The sequence below is a fragment of the Chelon labrosus genome, assembly GCF_963514085.1.
Source record: "Chelon labrosus genome assembly, chromosome: 5".
Lineage (NCBI taxonomy): Eukaryota > Metazoa > Chordata > Actinopteri > Mugiliformes > Mugilidae > Chelon > Chelon labrosus.
The window spans coordinates 16,183,695-16,201,394 of record NC_140341.1 but is presented as its reverse complement, the minus strand read 5'-3'; the positions used below and the strand labels follow the sequence as shown (position 1 = coordinate 16,201,394).

Here is a 17,700-nt window from a genome sequence, read left to right as displayed (position 1 = left end):
ACATGGACATCTTTTTGAGATAAGGAATGTCTTATGTTGCAGTGACAGGGAGGGCTTTTCCATAAAGTCTTGCTCGACTCAAGGAAGATTTTTGCTTATTGTTATTTCACTTGAGTGTTTCCACCTTCACATAAATATGTCAAGAGTTTGTCACTACAAGGTTTGTGCTTTCATCTGCTGGGAGTACTCAGGAGTTCAGAGTTCAGGGCATAAAGAAAGTATGATATCACAATTAGTATGGAAGATAATCAGTATAAAACGGTATTACTTTTTATTTTGAAACCTCAAATACAATGACTGTAAATGGCCCAAACATGGACTTTTCAGCAACGTCTTGTGTAGCAGTACCAGTATGTGTCTGTGCATCAGTAGAAATAATTAACATTGCATTATAGAAATGCCAGACTAGATTTAGTGTTACATTGTTTGTCCCCCAGCTAGTATTGATATATCATTTCAATAATAGACAAAGCTAAAAAAGTCAAACAACCGCTTATCTTAATAATCCTAATGAGACCCCCTCATGTTGGTCTTGTAATTCCAGATTGGAAACTATTGTCCAGGAGACTGCCGGAAGAACATTGCAAGCATTTGCTGCAGGAAGTTTACACTAATCTCGGGCTCTGTACCCCACTGGATGCTAGACAGCCCCAGCTGATTGTTGACTTTGGTTTTTCAAAAATGTTTGCTCTTTCCAACTGCAAAACACGTCGGCGGGGCGAGACTGACGGAGAGATGCAGAAGGAATAAGGTCAGGAGTTAATTATATCTGCACAGATGAAAATGGAGTTATAATTTGTTTACAAGTGCAGCTTTTCCATTTGATGTGTAGTCAGATTTGTGCGCACAGGAAAAAATGAAGTAGTAAGTAATTGCTGATCTTGAATATTAAGAAAAATGTGATAATTGGATTTGATAAAATACGATTTTGGTGACAAATGACATTTTATAAATAATATTTGTAAGCAAACAGAGACTGACTGGGGTGATAATCCGAATCTAAACTGTGTTTTCTCCTTTTTTCTTTCTTCTGTCACTGGAAGCATGCAAGGTGCATGTGGCAATAAGACCCTGTTTAACATTAAACTGACTAAACGGTTCAATGAAAACCAGTTCAAGTTAGTTATCATCTGGTTATGCAGTAGGAGTTATTTGTAGGCAGAGTTGTCCGTTTTCATCAATGATGTCAGAGCTTGCAATTATTGACTTATCAAAGATAATGTACATGACTGACCTTGTTGTCACCCGTGGCGTCTTAATCATTTAAAATAAATACATCTGAGTTATGTGACTGAGTTATGTGATTAACATTCAAGAAATTTTTACTGCAAGCTTCCTAAACTGATGATCTAAGACTATCCAGGTGCATAAAGTCACGGATCAAAGGTTTAATTTTTATTTTTTTTACTCTTTTTTACAGCTTAGTCTTGTCTGGTCTTGTTTTCATTGTTATGCCATTGTGCCATACTGTGAACCTTGTATAATACAAGGGAGACCAAAAGAAAAAAAAAAAAAGACTTGTTACAAATGTCAAATTAAAAGCACCACTTCTTATCTTTAATGCGCCTCCGAGTCTGACAGTCTGTTGTGCCTTTATCCCCTCTTTGGACTTTAAAATCTCCATTTCTCTCAGAGCTTTGTGGGTGTGTGCTCTGACAGAATGTCAGGCAATTAAACAGTCACGGCTCATTGAGCTGGAGGTGGGCCTGCTCCTTCAGGCTCCTCCATAGGCAAAAGAAGAAATGAACACAGGCACTTCCTGCCATCCCTTGCTCATTCTTTGACTTGCAAACTTAGCGGTAAATCGGGACAAGAAGTTCTTATCAAAGGACACTTTAAACTATTGTCAACTTTCACAAGGCAGAGCAGCGTCACTGTCACGGGTAATTATGCCTGCGCCACAGCGTAAATGAGGACAGTGTGTAGGACAACAAAGATGGATTCTCACAAGAAACCCAGCTATGCCCCTGCTGCAGGATGAAAACATAAATGCTGTCAAGCTAATGATGGCATGAGACAGCAGCTAGTAAAGACTGATGCCTTTACACCTGCTCCCAACGTACAGCAGAGAGGTATGAAAAATAGATAACAAGCAGCAGTTTCAATATACTAAGGAGAAGGTTGAGATAAAAACCAAAGCTACTGTGCTTTACAGTATTTTATGATATTCCACAGGTGTAGCAGGTCTCCATAGAGCTGTTGTTGTTTGAAATCTATATTTGACCTTTGACAATTTGGTCATGATGAAAAGTGAATTGAGACTTTCTACCAAGGAAAACAGCTGTAGTACCACATCTGTTTTATTATAATGTCGAACAAAACATGTGTTCAACACTCAAGTTTCTTTTGAAAAGTACTTGTTATACTACTGTGCCAATACCATAAGTGCAAACTTTATGAACAGCAATGGTTAATTAATGATTTTGACATACAGTTAATTCCCCACATTGGGTTGGTTTGCACCTGCTGCTGCTTCACATTTTAGTTCAGGTCATGTGTTTCCTGACATATCACATGGATCTTCCATAACATTTTAAAAGACCATCCACAGTTAGTTGAAATAGGATAGCCAACATCCTTGCAAGAAAAAAAGTAAAGTAGAAACTACTAAAGTAGAAAAATCTATCAATCATATCATCTCACTTGAAGTAAGAGTCAGTATTGATTCACGTCCTATACACATGGCATCAAACCAAAAGATTTTTATATTCGCTGCCTGCTACTGTGGCGGCTGTTAGAAGTTGTGATATCAGCTGCAGGACCTCAATAGAAATAGTTGTCACGAGTTAGAGATGTCAGGTTATATATAAGGCAGTGTCTAAAATATCTGAGCCTGAACAACATAGCCTAATGTTGACTGAACCTATGAAAACACATCTTTTGAGGTTTTAAACTGTGTAACTGAAATGAATAGCCTGATCAAGTATATGTAATCGATTTTCAAACTATTTTTAAGATGCATAGCTTATCTACAGTTGATGTTAATGAGCATTACATATGATTGTCTTTTAGTATGCTTTGCTCAGGTTATGATTTATTGAGATATACATTACACACATTATATATTTTTACATATATATATTTTACATTAAATTACAAGCATCTACGAAACAAACAAACAAACAAAAAACTAATGTTGTTTACTATAGGAAAATTACGACTTTGGAAAAGTTTGATTTCCTGTTGATCTCTGGGTAGTCGGAAGAAGTGGTCTGGAGCAGTTAGTCGAACAATATTAAGGTCGTCACTGACCGTTATCGTGTGTTTTTTTTCTGTTTGTGAACTGTTCCCTGTTCAGCTCGAACTGATTTATACCAGTCTGGGACCGTTTACTGCGGAACAACTGTGTTTTGTTTTCCCTTTTCCACGGCGTTTTTTTTTTTTTTTTATTATTATTTCCCCCAGCTAGCCAAGTTAGCTACATCGCCGCCATTGTGTCAGAGACGTCGGCCCGCACGAAGGAGACGGGAGACTTAAGTCGCGCGAATCCCCAGCCGACGTCGCGTCGCCCAGCTCTGAGTATGTTCTGCTGAGGGTGGAAGAACTGCCTCTGTCGCTCATCACTACCTGGTAGGAGCTGGTGTCACTGTCTCACTGTCATGCGAGAGTTATCAGATTATACAAAAAGTGTTTGTCGTGTCTCAAGCCTATGGTGAAAAGAGTTGAATAAGACAAAACCTGAGGGCTACATCAGTTTAATACTGAATATACACTGATCAGCCACAACATTAAAACCACTGACAGGTGAAGTGAATAACATTGACCATCTTGTGACTATTCAATGTTCTGCTGGGAAATTTTTGGACCTGGTATTCATGTGGATGTTACTTGGACATGTACCACCCACCTAGACCAGACCAGGCACCCCCACCCCATAGCAATGACACTCGATGACAGCAGGCATCCCCAGCAGGATGCAGCCTGACACAGGCACACACACAAAAACTGTCCAGGAACAACTCAAACATGAAAAACAGCACAAGGTGTTGACCTGGCCTCCAAATTCACTAGATCCCAAACTGATCAAGTATCTGTGGGATGCACTGGGACGAGCCTGATACACAGAGGATCCTCCCCTCAACGCATAGGACCCAAAAGCCCCCACCAACAACATCCTGTTACCAGACACCACAAGACACCCTCAGAAGGCCCATGTCCATTCTGTGCCGAGTCACAACTGTTTTGGAAGCAAAATGGGAACCAACGCAATACTAGGCACGTGGTCATAATGTTATGCCCGATCAGTGTAAGCTGAAACACAGTTGCAGTTACGTGGTACACGGTAGAAGGTGCAGTGGATGTCGCCGAAAAGTGACACCGTGCACAAATTTGTTGTTTGAAGACAAAGTTAGTTTTTTTTCCTTTAAGTGTCCATATTTAGTACAAATCTGCAAAAAAATTGTTTAAAGGGGACATTTTTTATTTTAATTTTTTTTGCAGCCATACCTTTAAAGCTAAGGAACTGGAACGACAGAATTGGTACAAGGCTAAAACCAGGGGCACACAGGCATGGTTGAATGAACAGTCTGTGAGGTGCTTTGAGATGAAGCTGGAAAAACACATTCTGTGGTCCTGCACGGCCCACATAAACTTGTTAAAAAGGGGTATAAAATGGGACCTTTAATGTTTTTATCTCTGTCTAGCCTTATTATGGTGTGCGTGCTAGTGCTAGTTTCTTTTCTTGAAATTGCATTTTCCAAAAGCATTCACTGATGTTCCCTAATCTGTGTAAAGTAGAGTTTTCATTCTCAAACAAGGGATATAAGATGGATCAAGGAAAAATAGGCATTTGCCATCACCATGCCTTTCCTTTACTAAGCCTGATTTTACAGTGCATTGCAGAAGTGTCATATTATGCAGCTTCTTGTGGCCAGATCGGCACAGATTCCTCGGGCAAACTGAATTTTCTGCTCATGTTAATTGGTTTGGTTATGGTACGTCACAAATAGTCTGTCGTCACTGACACACTTTCAAGTGGGCTGATCGCCCAGTTATGCGGGAGCAGGCTGGAGCCTCTACGTCACCGTACCGTTATAGCGGATGCTGCCTGTAACACTCCCACACAAACCGGTCACAGCTCACCCCTCTGTCAGCCCTGGCGGAGCAGGTCATTTGCTGATGGGTTAGGTTCCTTGAGGAGCTGACTCTTATTAGCCACAGCAGTGATGGCCTCGGAATGGGATTCGTCTCAAATAGATATGACGACTGACGGAAGTTCATACTGGATCTCAGAGAGGAAACCTGAGGAAACCATGGCGTGCGATCAACATTTCCTGTGGTGTGCGCAACTCGACTGTAAAATTGCGTGTTTAACAGCTGACACTTTGGCGCCACAATACGCCACATTATCAGGTCCTGACGGGCTCTTGCATTAGAACCCCTAATAAATCGTTGGAAACATTTCAATGAGAGTGTGTGGCTCTGAATCCCATGTGATATGAGACTCGGGTTATGATACTTAGCACACTGGGTGCTACATATCACTGGGATTTACAGGTCGTGATGCTTGGCTACCTCGTAGTCCTTAACAGAATATTGTCCTATGCATCCCCATCCACACAATATTAAAACATATTTTTTTACTTCCAGTTATTAGGAATAAAAACACTACTAGACAACAGTCCCCTGCAAAAGCACGAGTATAAAATGTTGAACCTTACACTGTGTTGCATCGCATTCCAAACAATCCTCTGGTTTGCAGCAGAAAGGCAGAGAGATAGAAAGTCTTAATTAATTCAGTGTAGGTGGAAGAAAGCATTTCTAAACATACAAAGCTAAAAAGGAAGCTACTTTATACAATACATCAAAAATGCATCGAGAACGAATTAGACGGTGCAAAAACGTAATTAGTGTTGAATAAAACAAATGGCTCATTTATTATGGCGGGACTTCAGATGGACGAAATGCGACTGCATTAACTAAATTATCTATTATTAACTGGACACTAAGACTTTCAATTAAGCATGGTAAAGACGGTGTGGGCGAGGCTGCCATTCCACAAAACAGATTTAATTGTTTTGCTGCTTTTCAAAGGTCAATAATGCCAAAAAAATAATTATTTATTGGATTTCTTGTATAAATAAATACCAACATAAAACTGAGATACAATTTATAAAGATTCACTCGGAAAATGACTAGGGGGAGAAAGGAAGGGCACCGTGGCTGCAAAGGTAATCCATGATGAGAACTGTCTCTCAGCTCAATTGGACTGTCAGGCCCGCGTTAACCTTTACCCTGATGCAGCGTTTTAGGTTTCAAGGTTGTTTGAGATGGAAATCCATGTATCAAGATCCTATCGAGCAAACATACAGATAATCTGACAGAAAATAAAGGTGTGCTTTAGAGCAACAATTGATATGGTCAGCCTCACAAAATCTATCAGTCTCCTTTCATCCCTTTCTTTTCTGTTTGCCAAGTACATAGATGAGAGAAGGGCACTGGACGCGGAGCATCACACCTTCCACTGCCCTCTTGGGGTAAAGCCGCTGATTCGTTAACAAACACAAATCGATAGAGGGGCCTGAATGGAGGACAAGTACAAAGAATTAATTTCCGGCTCCGGGGGCTTACGATGGCAAATCACCAGCTTTAATCAACAGTGTCAAGTCAGAAAGACAAATGATGTTTACTCTGAAGCAATGTCTCGCCTGAAAGCAGCAGCATTGGCTTTGTCTCCTTACCAGTCTATCTAGGCTTGTGCCAGCTGCAGTGGTAGGCCGCTCCTCTGGACTGTATGGCCTGAAGCGGGCGTTGAACACATCCGAAACACCACGAGCAGACCTAGTGATTCCTGCGGGTTTTGGCTGGCCACAGCCTTGAAAAACCTGCAATTACAAAAACATGGGCACACAGCTGTCAGCGGTTTAAATTACTTTGGATGCAAAAAATAGGGAAAACATGCTGTTTTGTTAAGGCCTTGCGAAGAATTCTCCCCGCACAACCGGTGTGACAGTGCTTTACGTCAAGTTGAGGTAACCACGGTGATAGGTGATTCAGCTCCGAGCTGTGACCAGTGCTATTTAAGATGGTAGAGTTAAGTTTTTACAGGCTTTTGGGGAAAACACCACATATACTTAAACCATAAACAAAACTGCATCTGTAGCATGGGAAAGCCAACTGAGCATTTAGCTTTGAATGGGAACTGGCATCCAAAAACCATGTAGGCAGAAAAATATTCTTCACAACCACCTACATTTTTTTTTCTTTCTGACTACAATTTTGTGGGCAAAGAAAAATGCAGTAAAACACAGGAAACACATTAACTACTGTTAGCTGAACTAAGATTATCTGACCAAATTGAAACATATAATTCAAATAGACCTAAACTTGGATATAATTAGGACATGTCGTACTACACACCTTAGACACAACTCAGTACGACTCCTTCTTCAATCTGTGAAAAAGCTGGACTTCGGCAGCTTGTCTGAGGTCTTACTTATGTTCTTTAGGAAATACACCTAATTGACATACCCTGTAGGAGACCTGGGCACTGTTATCTTGCATGTACATGATGGCCTCTGAAATCTTGACATCAATAGGCTCCATGACAGATTCAATGTTGAAAGGTCCCTCCAGCCTCTGTGCGACCAGCAGCATGGCATCTGTCATAACAGTGGTAAAAAAAAAGTTTTGGTGTTAAAGGATGGTGAACAGAGGTGCAGGCAGATACATATTTAATTATAGAAATACTTCCATCTCTATTTCCAGTCAGATGCATGTGAATGTGGTCATGGTCACATGCCCAACACACCATTGAGAAAATAAAAGCAAAACGAATCTGCCAAAAGTCTGACGAGAAATTTAGGAATCCACTACTTGCATTTTGTTTGCATTTGTGGCTTCCTGTATTTAAAGTGCATTGCATAGATTATCAGACTGGTTAATATGTCCTCTTCAGTTGTTTCTGTCTTATCGGGTTGCTAGTGGTTTCCTGAAGTCCATATGAAACAAATTTGTTGTGTAATGGTTTTTACATGATATGCACTAAAGTCTCCCATATGCCAGTATCTGGCCCAACGCAGATTTTAAAATTAACATTAATAGCAACAGTAATTTTGTCTGTTTTCATAACTTCGGAGTTTGTAATTTCTTAGAAGTCTGTTTTAAACGGCTGATAACTCATCCTGCACGGAGCTTATACACAAACAAATAGCTCTTTCAGAAAGTAAAGACAAAATACTGATTTTTACAGACAGAAATAATGATTTCAATATTCTAGACTTCTGCTCATTTGAATTTATTTCACACACAGTGATAAGCCTATGTAATTACTACTAAAAGCTTTAACTGAGTGAAAACAAAAATTGCCAACGGTTTGGTTTCTGTATTTCATTATAACTGTCCCATAGGTTTGAGTTTTAGACTTGAAGATTTGGCTGTAAGATTCATTAATTTAATACATTTTCTGATATTGTACAAGGCAGTGTTGCAAAAAAATCTATCATATCATCTTATAATACAACACATGAAGTCAAACAGCGGTAGTACATCTTCCCCTCTTATTACACAGTATTGTCAATAACCGTTCCATTTTCATGACAATCCACAAATAGAAAGCATAAATGCTTCTTGAGGCAAATTCAGTTTTTATGTAGATCACCTCAATCAAGTCAACAAAATTTTGTTACGCTGCACACAGCGAACAGCGCTGATGAATCATTGATTGAACAGAACTTTTGAGAGCCAAGCACTTATTTACATCCGCTGCGAGAAAGGTCAATGGCTCATTAATGTTGCGTGGACACAAGCCAGAAGGGCTTGTTGAATGCGAGACACTTGCCATTATCATCGCCACTTGTTTTCATCACTTTCAATTAACGCCTCTGTTTGCTTTAGCACGATGTTCCATCAAAAATATTTAATAAGTACAACTGTGACTGGTGCGGATTTCACAGTGGCGTGAACTAATTAACGACGGCTGTCGTTCTTTACCGGCTAAGTGAGTAAATTGATATTGTCACGAAACAGTGCTAACACACTCTCAGCCCCACAGGATTTTTTATATTAATGGACCACCGTCTCTGTAATGACAGGTCTGAGTTTGAATGGCGTGCCATGGGGAACTGGACATCAGCAAACCACTAACTCATAACTGAGCAAGTCCCAGATCTGGAGACGGGACGTGGATAGTCTGTCAGGACAGGTTTCTCTATCCGCAGACCTCCCAAGACAAGACCTCACCAGAAGGCTGTCATAATGACTCTACAATTACCTTGTGTCTAAATAAGGTCATCTTGTCATTTTGAGACTGCAGGAACAGTGACTTCTTACAAGCTCCCGGCTCCCCTAACAGTTTATTTAATCTGAACAAAAATGCAGAAAGCAGCTTGTTGTTTTTTGAAAAATATGTTATATATTTACTTTGGCTTGCTCCTTCCACCACCCCGCCCATCATTGGAGAATGATATAATTCATTCCTTAGCTGTGTAAGAATAGATGATATCCCAAAGAACAGACCAAATAATGACAGAAAATGTTGAAAAGAACACGTGAAAATGCTAGAAATAAATGGGAGACAAACACTGTACATGAAGCAAACAACCAAACACAAAATAATCTAAACTACGCTTTACTTCTTTGATAGCAGACCTGTGCAACTATTCAGTCTTCTGGGACCTAAGACTACTAATGGCGGAGGAAAAAAGCTGAGAAACATCGGCTCAGATCCGACTCCATTTCCTTTCCAATTATGTTGAAGTCTGAGCCTTTGAAGAGCTCTCGTGTTTGTTTACACTGTGAATTGCAAATAGCCTGTGACGGTTGCTGAGATCTTAATATACAGATTACATCAGTGCCAAATGCTTTTTTTTTTCTACAGTTGCACTTTAATTGCACCGCTGTGCAACCATATGGAGTATAAGTGTAGATAACACCTGCACGGGCAGGACAATCAAACAAACCAAATAAGATTTGTACTATTAGCAGTAATGCTGATGTGTTTTTATAATGGGTTTTTTGATCCATCATTGCATTGAAGTAATTTAGTTTACATACTTTCTGTTGTGTACTTCGGATCATTCGAATTCATTCAATTGCCTCAGGTATATCTGCACACAAAACAAACACACGTAAAAGAAAATTCAAGCTCAAGCTTAAAACTGTCAAATACTGAAAATTTAGGTCAACTGAGCCATCTGGGAACAACTCATATTTCATAATAAGAGAAAAAGAAGAGCGCCTCCAGCATCAGAGACGATGGCAATCTTTCCCCAACAATGGTGACTTATCTGCAACTTATCAGATGGGCTCAACAAACAGAGAGAGCTGGGAACTTTGTCTTCATACACAGCTGAGGGGGAAGCACACAATAGGCGTGGGGGAGACGAGGAGAGTAAGAAGAGAGGAGGAGGAGGAGGAGAATAAGAAGTGGTGCAGATTGGGTTGAGAAGGCCAGGGTATGGTTAGTCCCAGAGGGCTCCTGCACTGCATGTGAAAACCTCTACCTACATGGAGAATTAATGACTCTCATTTATGAGGAGTGCATGAAGTCCAGTCCACTGTGGCATGGCTGCCACTCCGAGCCAAATTTTCCCTGCATCACTTTTGTAGCACTGAGATAGGCCACCGGCCAGCGAGAGGAAATCTTGTTATCATTGCGACACAGCCATGCAAATAGATGCGTCTTGTCCCATTCTGAGCTGAGGTTTATAAAAACAGCAACTGTGACATGCCGGCTAGAGACATGGAAAATTAAAACGCGCGCCAACCTGTGAAACCACAGCAACATCCTATATTCTGTTTCTAAGGTTAATGTTTCAGTTTGTGATATGAAACATGTTTATTTGCTCTGTCCTGCTAAACGGCTGGAAAAAAAAAAAAAAACTGAGGAGGTAATATGACTCTGGGCTCTGCCTCTTTATCGAGATTGATGTCCACTTAAATTCAGGCTATGTCAGCCAGCGGCAACCTCCAGCAGACAAGGACAAATAAGGAAAGTGAACAGGCCCATCTACGGCTCTTTGCCTGTGAAGAGTTCCACAGGATGAAAAATGGATCTAGTGTAATTTAGATTCTGTAAAGCATAGCTCATCTGTGGTTCAGTCAACCAACTAATAGTGCTATGAAACATTATAAAAATGGAGAGGGAGGAAAAAAATGCAGGTTGTCCCTTGGCCGCAGTTTGCCCTGATAAAAAAAAGAAGTCCTTGAACGCACATGCACCCGCACATATGCACTCATAACAACATAATGTTAAATGAATGGTGAAAAAACAAAGATGGCACATTCAGATGATCAAGAACTAATTTCTCTCCTGTCAACTATGAACACTTTTTCGTCTGAGTGATCAGAAAAAGGAGAATATAGCGTGTCAAAGGTCTCCTCTGTTTTCTGCAGCTTATATTCTGGTAGCCAACATGTTACGGATCTGCACTCAACAGTCAATGGGCGACTTTTGCCAACTTGATTGTGGCTAAATGTGTAAAATCAGCCCTGTTGATGCCGTTTTATCTATACTTACACCAATAATCTAGTCATGGGAGTTTGTGATGGGCAACACCCACAGACGTTCCTATTTAACCCCAACTGAAACGTCTTAAAGTAACTCTAGAAGTCCAGTTGCCCTTGTCTCAGCTTGTTTTTTTGGATATGACCTGGATGCTCGATCCTTTTTATATTTCTTCTTTTCCATTCCCAGGGAAAATGTCACGTCGCGCATTATTTTATCATATACTGCAAAATAACGTCTCTGCTGTACCTTGTAATTTGTGCTGATTAGCGAGCACGCTAACAGGGCGAACATAGTAAATATATGTCTTCTAAAAAAATCACCACGTTAGCATTGTCACCGCGCCACGCGTTAGCATCCCCCTCAAAGCACCACCGTGCTTGAGCCTCCGAAAAGCCACTACTAAAGCCTGAAGCATTCATCATCATTAATTTTCCATTATTACTCCACAATTTGCAATTGAGCGATAACAGCACTCTAAACACTAAGCAACACTTCTTAATGTAAAAGCCATATACTGGAGCAGCACGGATACTGTATGCGCTGCTAATCAAACTAAGCAGCATTATTCAATAATGAGACGTCCACCGTCAGATCATGTTACTAATGGGGTTGGAGATTGTCATGAAAGTTTGGCGCGTAGCTGCTGACAGAACACTTTAATGTATTTTGCCCGCAAATATATAGAAGAGGTCCCTTCCTCCTCAGCATCCTTGTTCGCACTTTGCAAAGGCCTCATGTCACAGAGTGCACCACCAGGACAATGCTCAGATCTGACTCGACAGCTGAGACAACGATAGGCTTCCATGGTCCATAAAAACACCCATTTCTCCCTCTTTACACAAATTTCTGCAGATTCATTGCACAGGTGGGGAGTGAATGTGTAATTAGATGCGCTCAACCTCAGCGTGAGAGCGATTAGAAATGCAAATAGCCATAAGACCAAATGTAAATTAATGTTGTGGTTACAGATGCCATTGCACGTGAAACCCGGTGTCGTGCTGGAAAAAGCACAGTGTTCTACAATATTTGCTTGACTTGTTCTGTTGTGTTAAAACTCGAAAGTAACTCCAGAGCCTGGAAGGTGCAGTGAAATGTAATGCAATTTTATCAGCCCCTCACTTTTAAAATTCACAGTTTTCTCACAGGTGGGAGGATTATCTCTGCCTAATATAGCTTGACAATATTATTCAAAAACTTTCTCTCTTGATAGGCAAAGACAGAGTAGATATTGAGTTTGCTCTTACCGAGTGTCATTAATCAGATCTGACTAGTTTCTTCAAAAGTATGACTTCATCCATATTTATGACTTTAAATATCAATTTAGCAAGTGGTCATGGATTTCTGTGGTTGTCTACAGATTTCTTTAGAGGCTTCTGTACCATCAAGCATTTATTAGATGACATCCAAGACAAAGGATGACCGAAAACCACCTGGCATCTGATGTGTGCACAGCAGTTTGAAAATCAGAGAGCTCGAACTCTCACTGGAAGCCAAATTGTGCTACAGGTCTTTATATTTATGTGGTGTTTCAGCTCCTGGGGGAGTTGAAAGGGCCAAGGAGAAAGAATTAAGTTTAACTGTATACAGTAAACGCCGGCTATCGTTGTCATCACACCGTGAGGAGTGCTGTATGTGATGTCGAAAGAAAATGAACATCATGTGCCAGATGTGCACAATCCTGTGTTCTGCTGGTGTTTCCCCTCTTCCTGTATGGTCAGGGTTTCCGTTCAGAGGATGCTTCGGTGATTTAGACCAGCTGTGCTTAAAAGGCACTTCACCCACATCTCTGGAGTCAAATGTATTTATAATGGTTGTCTGCACTTGTCTAATCATTGTGGTTTGTTTCGGCACCCGTGAGCAAAAGGTTAAGAAAATCCAGAGTGGCATAACGGAAAACGCTGGCTCAGTCATAAAATGCAAAACGCACCACGGTAGTCTGAGATGTTGTAAGATTTGTATGACTGAAAAGTATGACATGGTGAACATAATGACTTTATAATTGAATTCCTTTCTTCCTGTTCATACTGGCCATGAAATTGATCCCTTACTGGAGAAAACAGCCAGTTAAAGATGGGGACAAATGCTGGTCGCCTGGCAACTGGTCCTTCAGTTTTTGTATGAATTAAACAAATTTGACATTTTAGTTTTCCTGGTAGGCAGGGTGTATTATTATGGGTTAGGGACGGGATAGCTATAGCCTGTATTTCAAGTTTTTTGCACTAAACAATCCAGCTACTGACGTACTGTTTACAGCTTCATGCATCAGTAGCATAGACAATGTCTTGCCACTTCCTTGCATTGGCCAAACTGGCGCCATTTTCCTGGGGATACGGGCGTCGGCATCTTACGACTTCTACCCATTTGAATTTACACTTGAACATGCATCAACATTATATTAACTACCTAAAATGGCAGAAACCATCCTTTATTTGTCATGTATTTTATTATTTGTCATGTATTTTAGTGTTTTAGTTTGGCCCAAGTCCCATCCGCTAACATGGAGGGGGTGGAGCTTATGACCTATACTGCAGCCAGTCACCAGGGGGAGCTCTACTTGCTTATATGATCAGTAAGGATATCTAACAATATAATGCACATTTTAATGTACATTTCCTTTACTATATTTTATACACTATATGTATTTTTGCAGTCGTTGTACAGTTTGGCATTGGTACTTCCCCTCAAATAAAATATTTTAATATAATATTTTACAGGAGACTGCTGTCACGGGTTATTCTGTGTCTGTCACCATTCAGAGACTCCAGTCTGCAACCGTGCATCCACACTCAATTTCATTTCCAGAGATAAGTTTCAGCTCTTTCAGTTCAGTTTCTCTTTCACTCGCCCACTCACACGCTCTCTGTCTCTCACTGCCTTTGTCAGATCACATGGAGAGCTGGTTGAGTCCATTTCAAACAGTAATAACATTCAATCAAATCCCGATGAGTAACAGAAACACCTGTTCACTGAAGGTGAGTATGTCTGAGTAACACTCGACTCCAGTCTGAAGGAAGGTCACGGAGCCAGAGTTTGGATGATTTTTATTGATCCATTAACATGGTCTCTAACCAGCGTTGCTCTGCTGGTGTGGAAGGGATTGCATTAATTATTATGAAGTCGAAGGGTGTTAGACATAGTATCAGTGTTTTGGATTTGTGCTGGTAAAAGCATAAAATTCAAAAGCCTTCAGCCTCCTTGCAGAAACTATTTGTGCGCTGACTTTCAGCCACGGGCTGTCCACTCAGTGTGTTAGGAAGTCTTTTTTTTTTTCTTTTCCTTCCAATATTTTATTCATGAGACTTTTTTCACAAAGGAAAGGATATGTTGCTGTCTTGAATTTTAATAAACATGTTGTGCCTGGCTCAGCTACCAATTGAAACAAATCACCTAATTAAAAAGAAATGAGCAGATAGAATTGGCGCAGATCACTTCTAGTGTACAACATGTCCCTCCAGAGAGGACAATAACAGCCTGTAAACACCAATGCAACAAGATTGAATGAATAAATAAATAAATAAATAAATAAATAAATACATCTGGCACAGCCATTCAGTTCACTTAAGAATGACTTTAGGCCAGTAAGTGTGAATATTGGGAAGGTGCAAGAGGAATTGTTCCATCACACGCGTACAAGCCACCTGTCAACACAAAAAATGGTAATGACGCATGGGGTGTAAATCGCGGAGGACAATATTTATCACCACGGCATGTGACTGATATTCAAACGACCTGAGAGGTAGAACACATCAATTTGTGCAGACGGCCTGATAAATAACATCAAAGGCGGTTAAAAACAACCCGCTTCAGAACATTTTTCAACCCAAAACAAATATCCAAACGGGAGAGTTTTGAAGGGAAAAAAAAAGAAAAGGACAAAGGCGTGTTAACACTGTCAAAGTGATCATCATAAAACAGATATGCGGTGATCCGTAGAAAGCGTAATGATCTATACATCTCAGAAAACTTGGCATGCCGATCCCGACGGTGCTCGGCTGCGGCTCTCAGGTGCAGCGAACAAACTGACAGCTGTTCATCATTCACGCCGTGCTTCGGCTAATTCATGTAATTAAAATCTAATCCCGCTCTTAATCTCATTAAATTGTACATGGAATGCTTTAAAAAAAATTAAAAACAAACAAACAAATACATGCTCATTATGATAAACAGAAAGAAGCATTCATTATGAATTACTTTCTAAAACAAATTCCAGTATTATTAAGACTTACTCAGTGTATTCATTTTCCATAATGAATACACTGAGTGAGTCTTGTCTTTACGACTGGACCGGGGAGAGAGAGGTCAGCGAGGATTTGTCCTCCAGTGGATTAGAGACAGGCTACTCAGCAGAGTCAATTTAATCTACTGTATGATTTATTCACATTTAATTTATTCAGTGTAACGTTAAGGAAGAAGTATGACATTCAAGCGCTATCTGGATTATGTTTACTGAAACAATAGGACTCCTATAACAGCTGCATAAACAATATTATGCATCTTTTATTAGCAGTACTGATGTGTTTCATATTGCTATTATTAATGAGATGACCCCCCGGAACTAAAGCTGTATTAATTCCCAGTACAGCATTTTTTTATTTTTTTATTTTTTAATTTACATGAAATGACAATGTGAGACCAGAATTTTTAGCACCTTGGACTTTTAACGACTGCCTGCGTTACGAAATACATTTATTTCCTCGTCTAATTAATCTTTGGCTTAAGGCAAGAAGCAAGCATATGCACCTGGACTTGCTCTAAGATTATTAGCAGCGCAAACGTAAAATCTCCTCATTGAGACACATGCAGACTTGCCGTGCGAATACAAATTGGGAGGATTGGTGACATTTAGACCGGTAATTGTTTCCATAATTTATTTTATACATAGGCCTTAACAACTAATAATCATTTTCAAAGGAAGCAGAACATCCGTAAATGAAAGTGTCGATGGGTTATTCTTCTTCCCTCGCGAAAGTGCAGCACAGAAGCATAAACTGGTGAGACGATACTAAACATTTCACATTTCTGTGGAATATAAAGCAGTGCAGCTGCTCTTCATACACACATCTGTTTCAGTTTGCCTCTGGCAGTGCTTTAACAGTCCCTTTCTGCCTTACACTCATATCACGAATGGTTAATGTGAACTTGTTATTTTTTTTTTTGGGGGGGGGGGGCGTCGGATTCTGTCACAAGTCTGAATCTGAATTTATTTAATCAGAGGGTGTTATTGCCTGCGATGTTGTGAGGAAAATTGTTACCATCAGGGGCGCAGCCTCTGGGTTTAAAGGATTTCTCCCTCTTTGGTTGGATTAGTTTCCACCTCTGCAATCTCTTGTCTTCTCTGGTCAGTGGAGCCTGTACATAACGTTGGTCTGAGTGGACGCCACGGGAATCGAGATGAATATCGTAGCTTCAAGTCTGCACCAGCTACGATCGAGACTCTCGGATGGAGGCTCCCTCTCATGCCAAGCTTCTTATTTTTGATTGTCAACATCGCATTTGTACAGTATGATTCACATTAGCATTCTGCTCATATATATGGCATTACATATTACACCCATTTGTCTGCCCGTGCAACGCGTGAAGGAGCCTCCTGGACAATTTGACACCAAGAGCCAAGTCAACACCTTTTTGTGGTTAGACTTCAAGCTAATTGAAAATCTTTCATCTTATAATGAGCATGAAATGTCAGGGCCAAAAGATACAGAACTGGCATTTAATCTGCACCAGGGAACAATAATCCAACTGACAAGGGCTCGGATGAAGACGGAGTGAACGGTGCCGCAGGATTAATGGCAAAAATGATAAACTGTCAAATTCAAGTGAAGCGGTGGCTGCGTTTGATTCTATTTTGTGGTGGAAGGTACTTAGCGGTGCATGTTTGTATGTAAGCAACGTTGTAGAAACACAGTTTTCTCCTGTAATAAAAATAAATGAAGGAAAAAGGAAAGACACGCTTGGATACGTTAATTGGTGATTCAGAATTGCCCATAGGTGTGCATGTGAGTGTGAAAAGCTGTCTTTCTGTGTTAGCCCTTTGTCCAGGATGTACCCCGCCTCTTGCCCAGTATCAGCCAGCACTCTAAGAATAAGCGGTAAGCGATAATGTCTCAATGTCTGTTTATAATGTGTGATATCTCGTTGAGATACTCCCAGGATTTCAGTTTGGCAGCTCTCATTACCTCAAACAATGGGTTGGATCATGGCACGGTTTTTGAAAATGGATGAAATGAGATGAATAAAGGAATCCATACAGA

The 17,700-nt window shown here is 40.4% G+C and overlaps 1 protein-coding gene across 1 annotated transcript in view; it reads right to left on the bottom strand.

Annotated features, from left to right (window-relative positions):
- The window catches only part of LOC311488349 (glypican-6-like), a gene marked incomplete at both ends in the record, with an annotated part of 74,981 nt that overhangs the window by 16,799 nt on the left and 40,482 nt on the right, over positions 1 to 17,700 (bottom strand). Inside the window, 2 exons of the mRNA XM_084544989.1 lie at positions 6,681 to 6,824; positions 7,471 to 7,601. Of these exons, the coding sequence (XP_084401115.1) occupies positions 6,681 to 6,824; positions 7,471 to 7,601 (275 nt within the window). The remainder of the gene's footprint in view (positions 1 to 6,680; positions 6,825 to 7,470; positions 7,602 to 17,700) is intronic.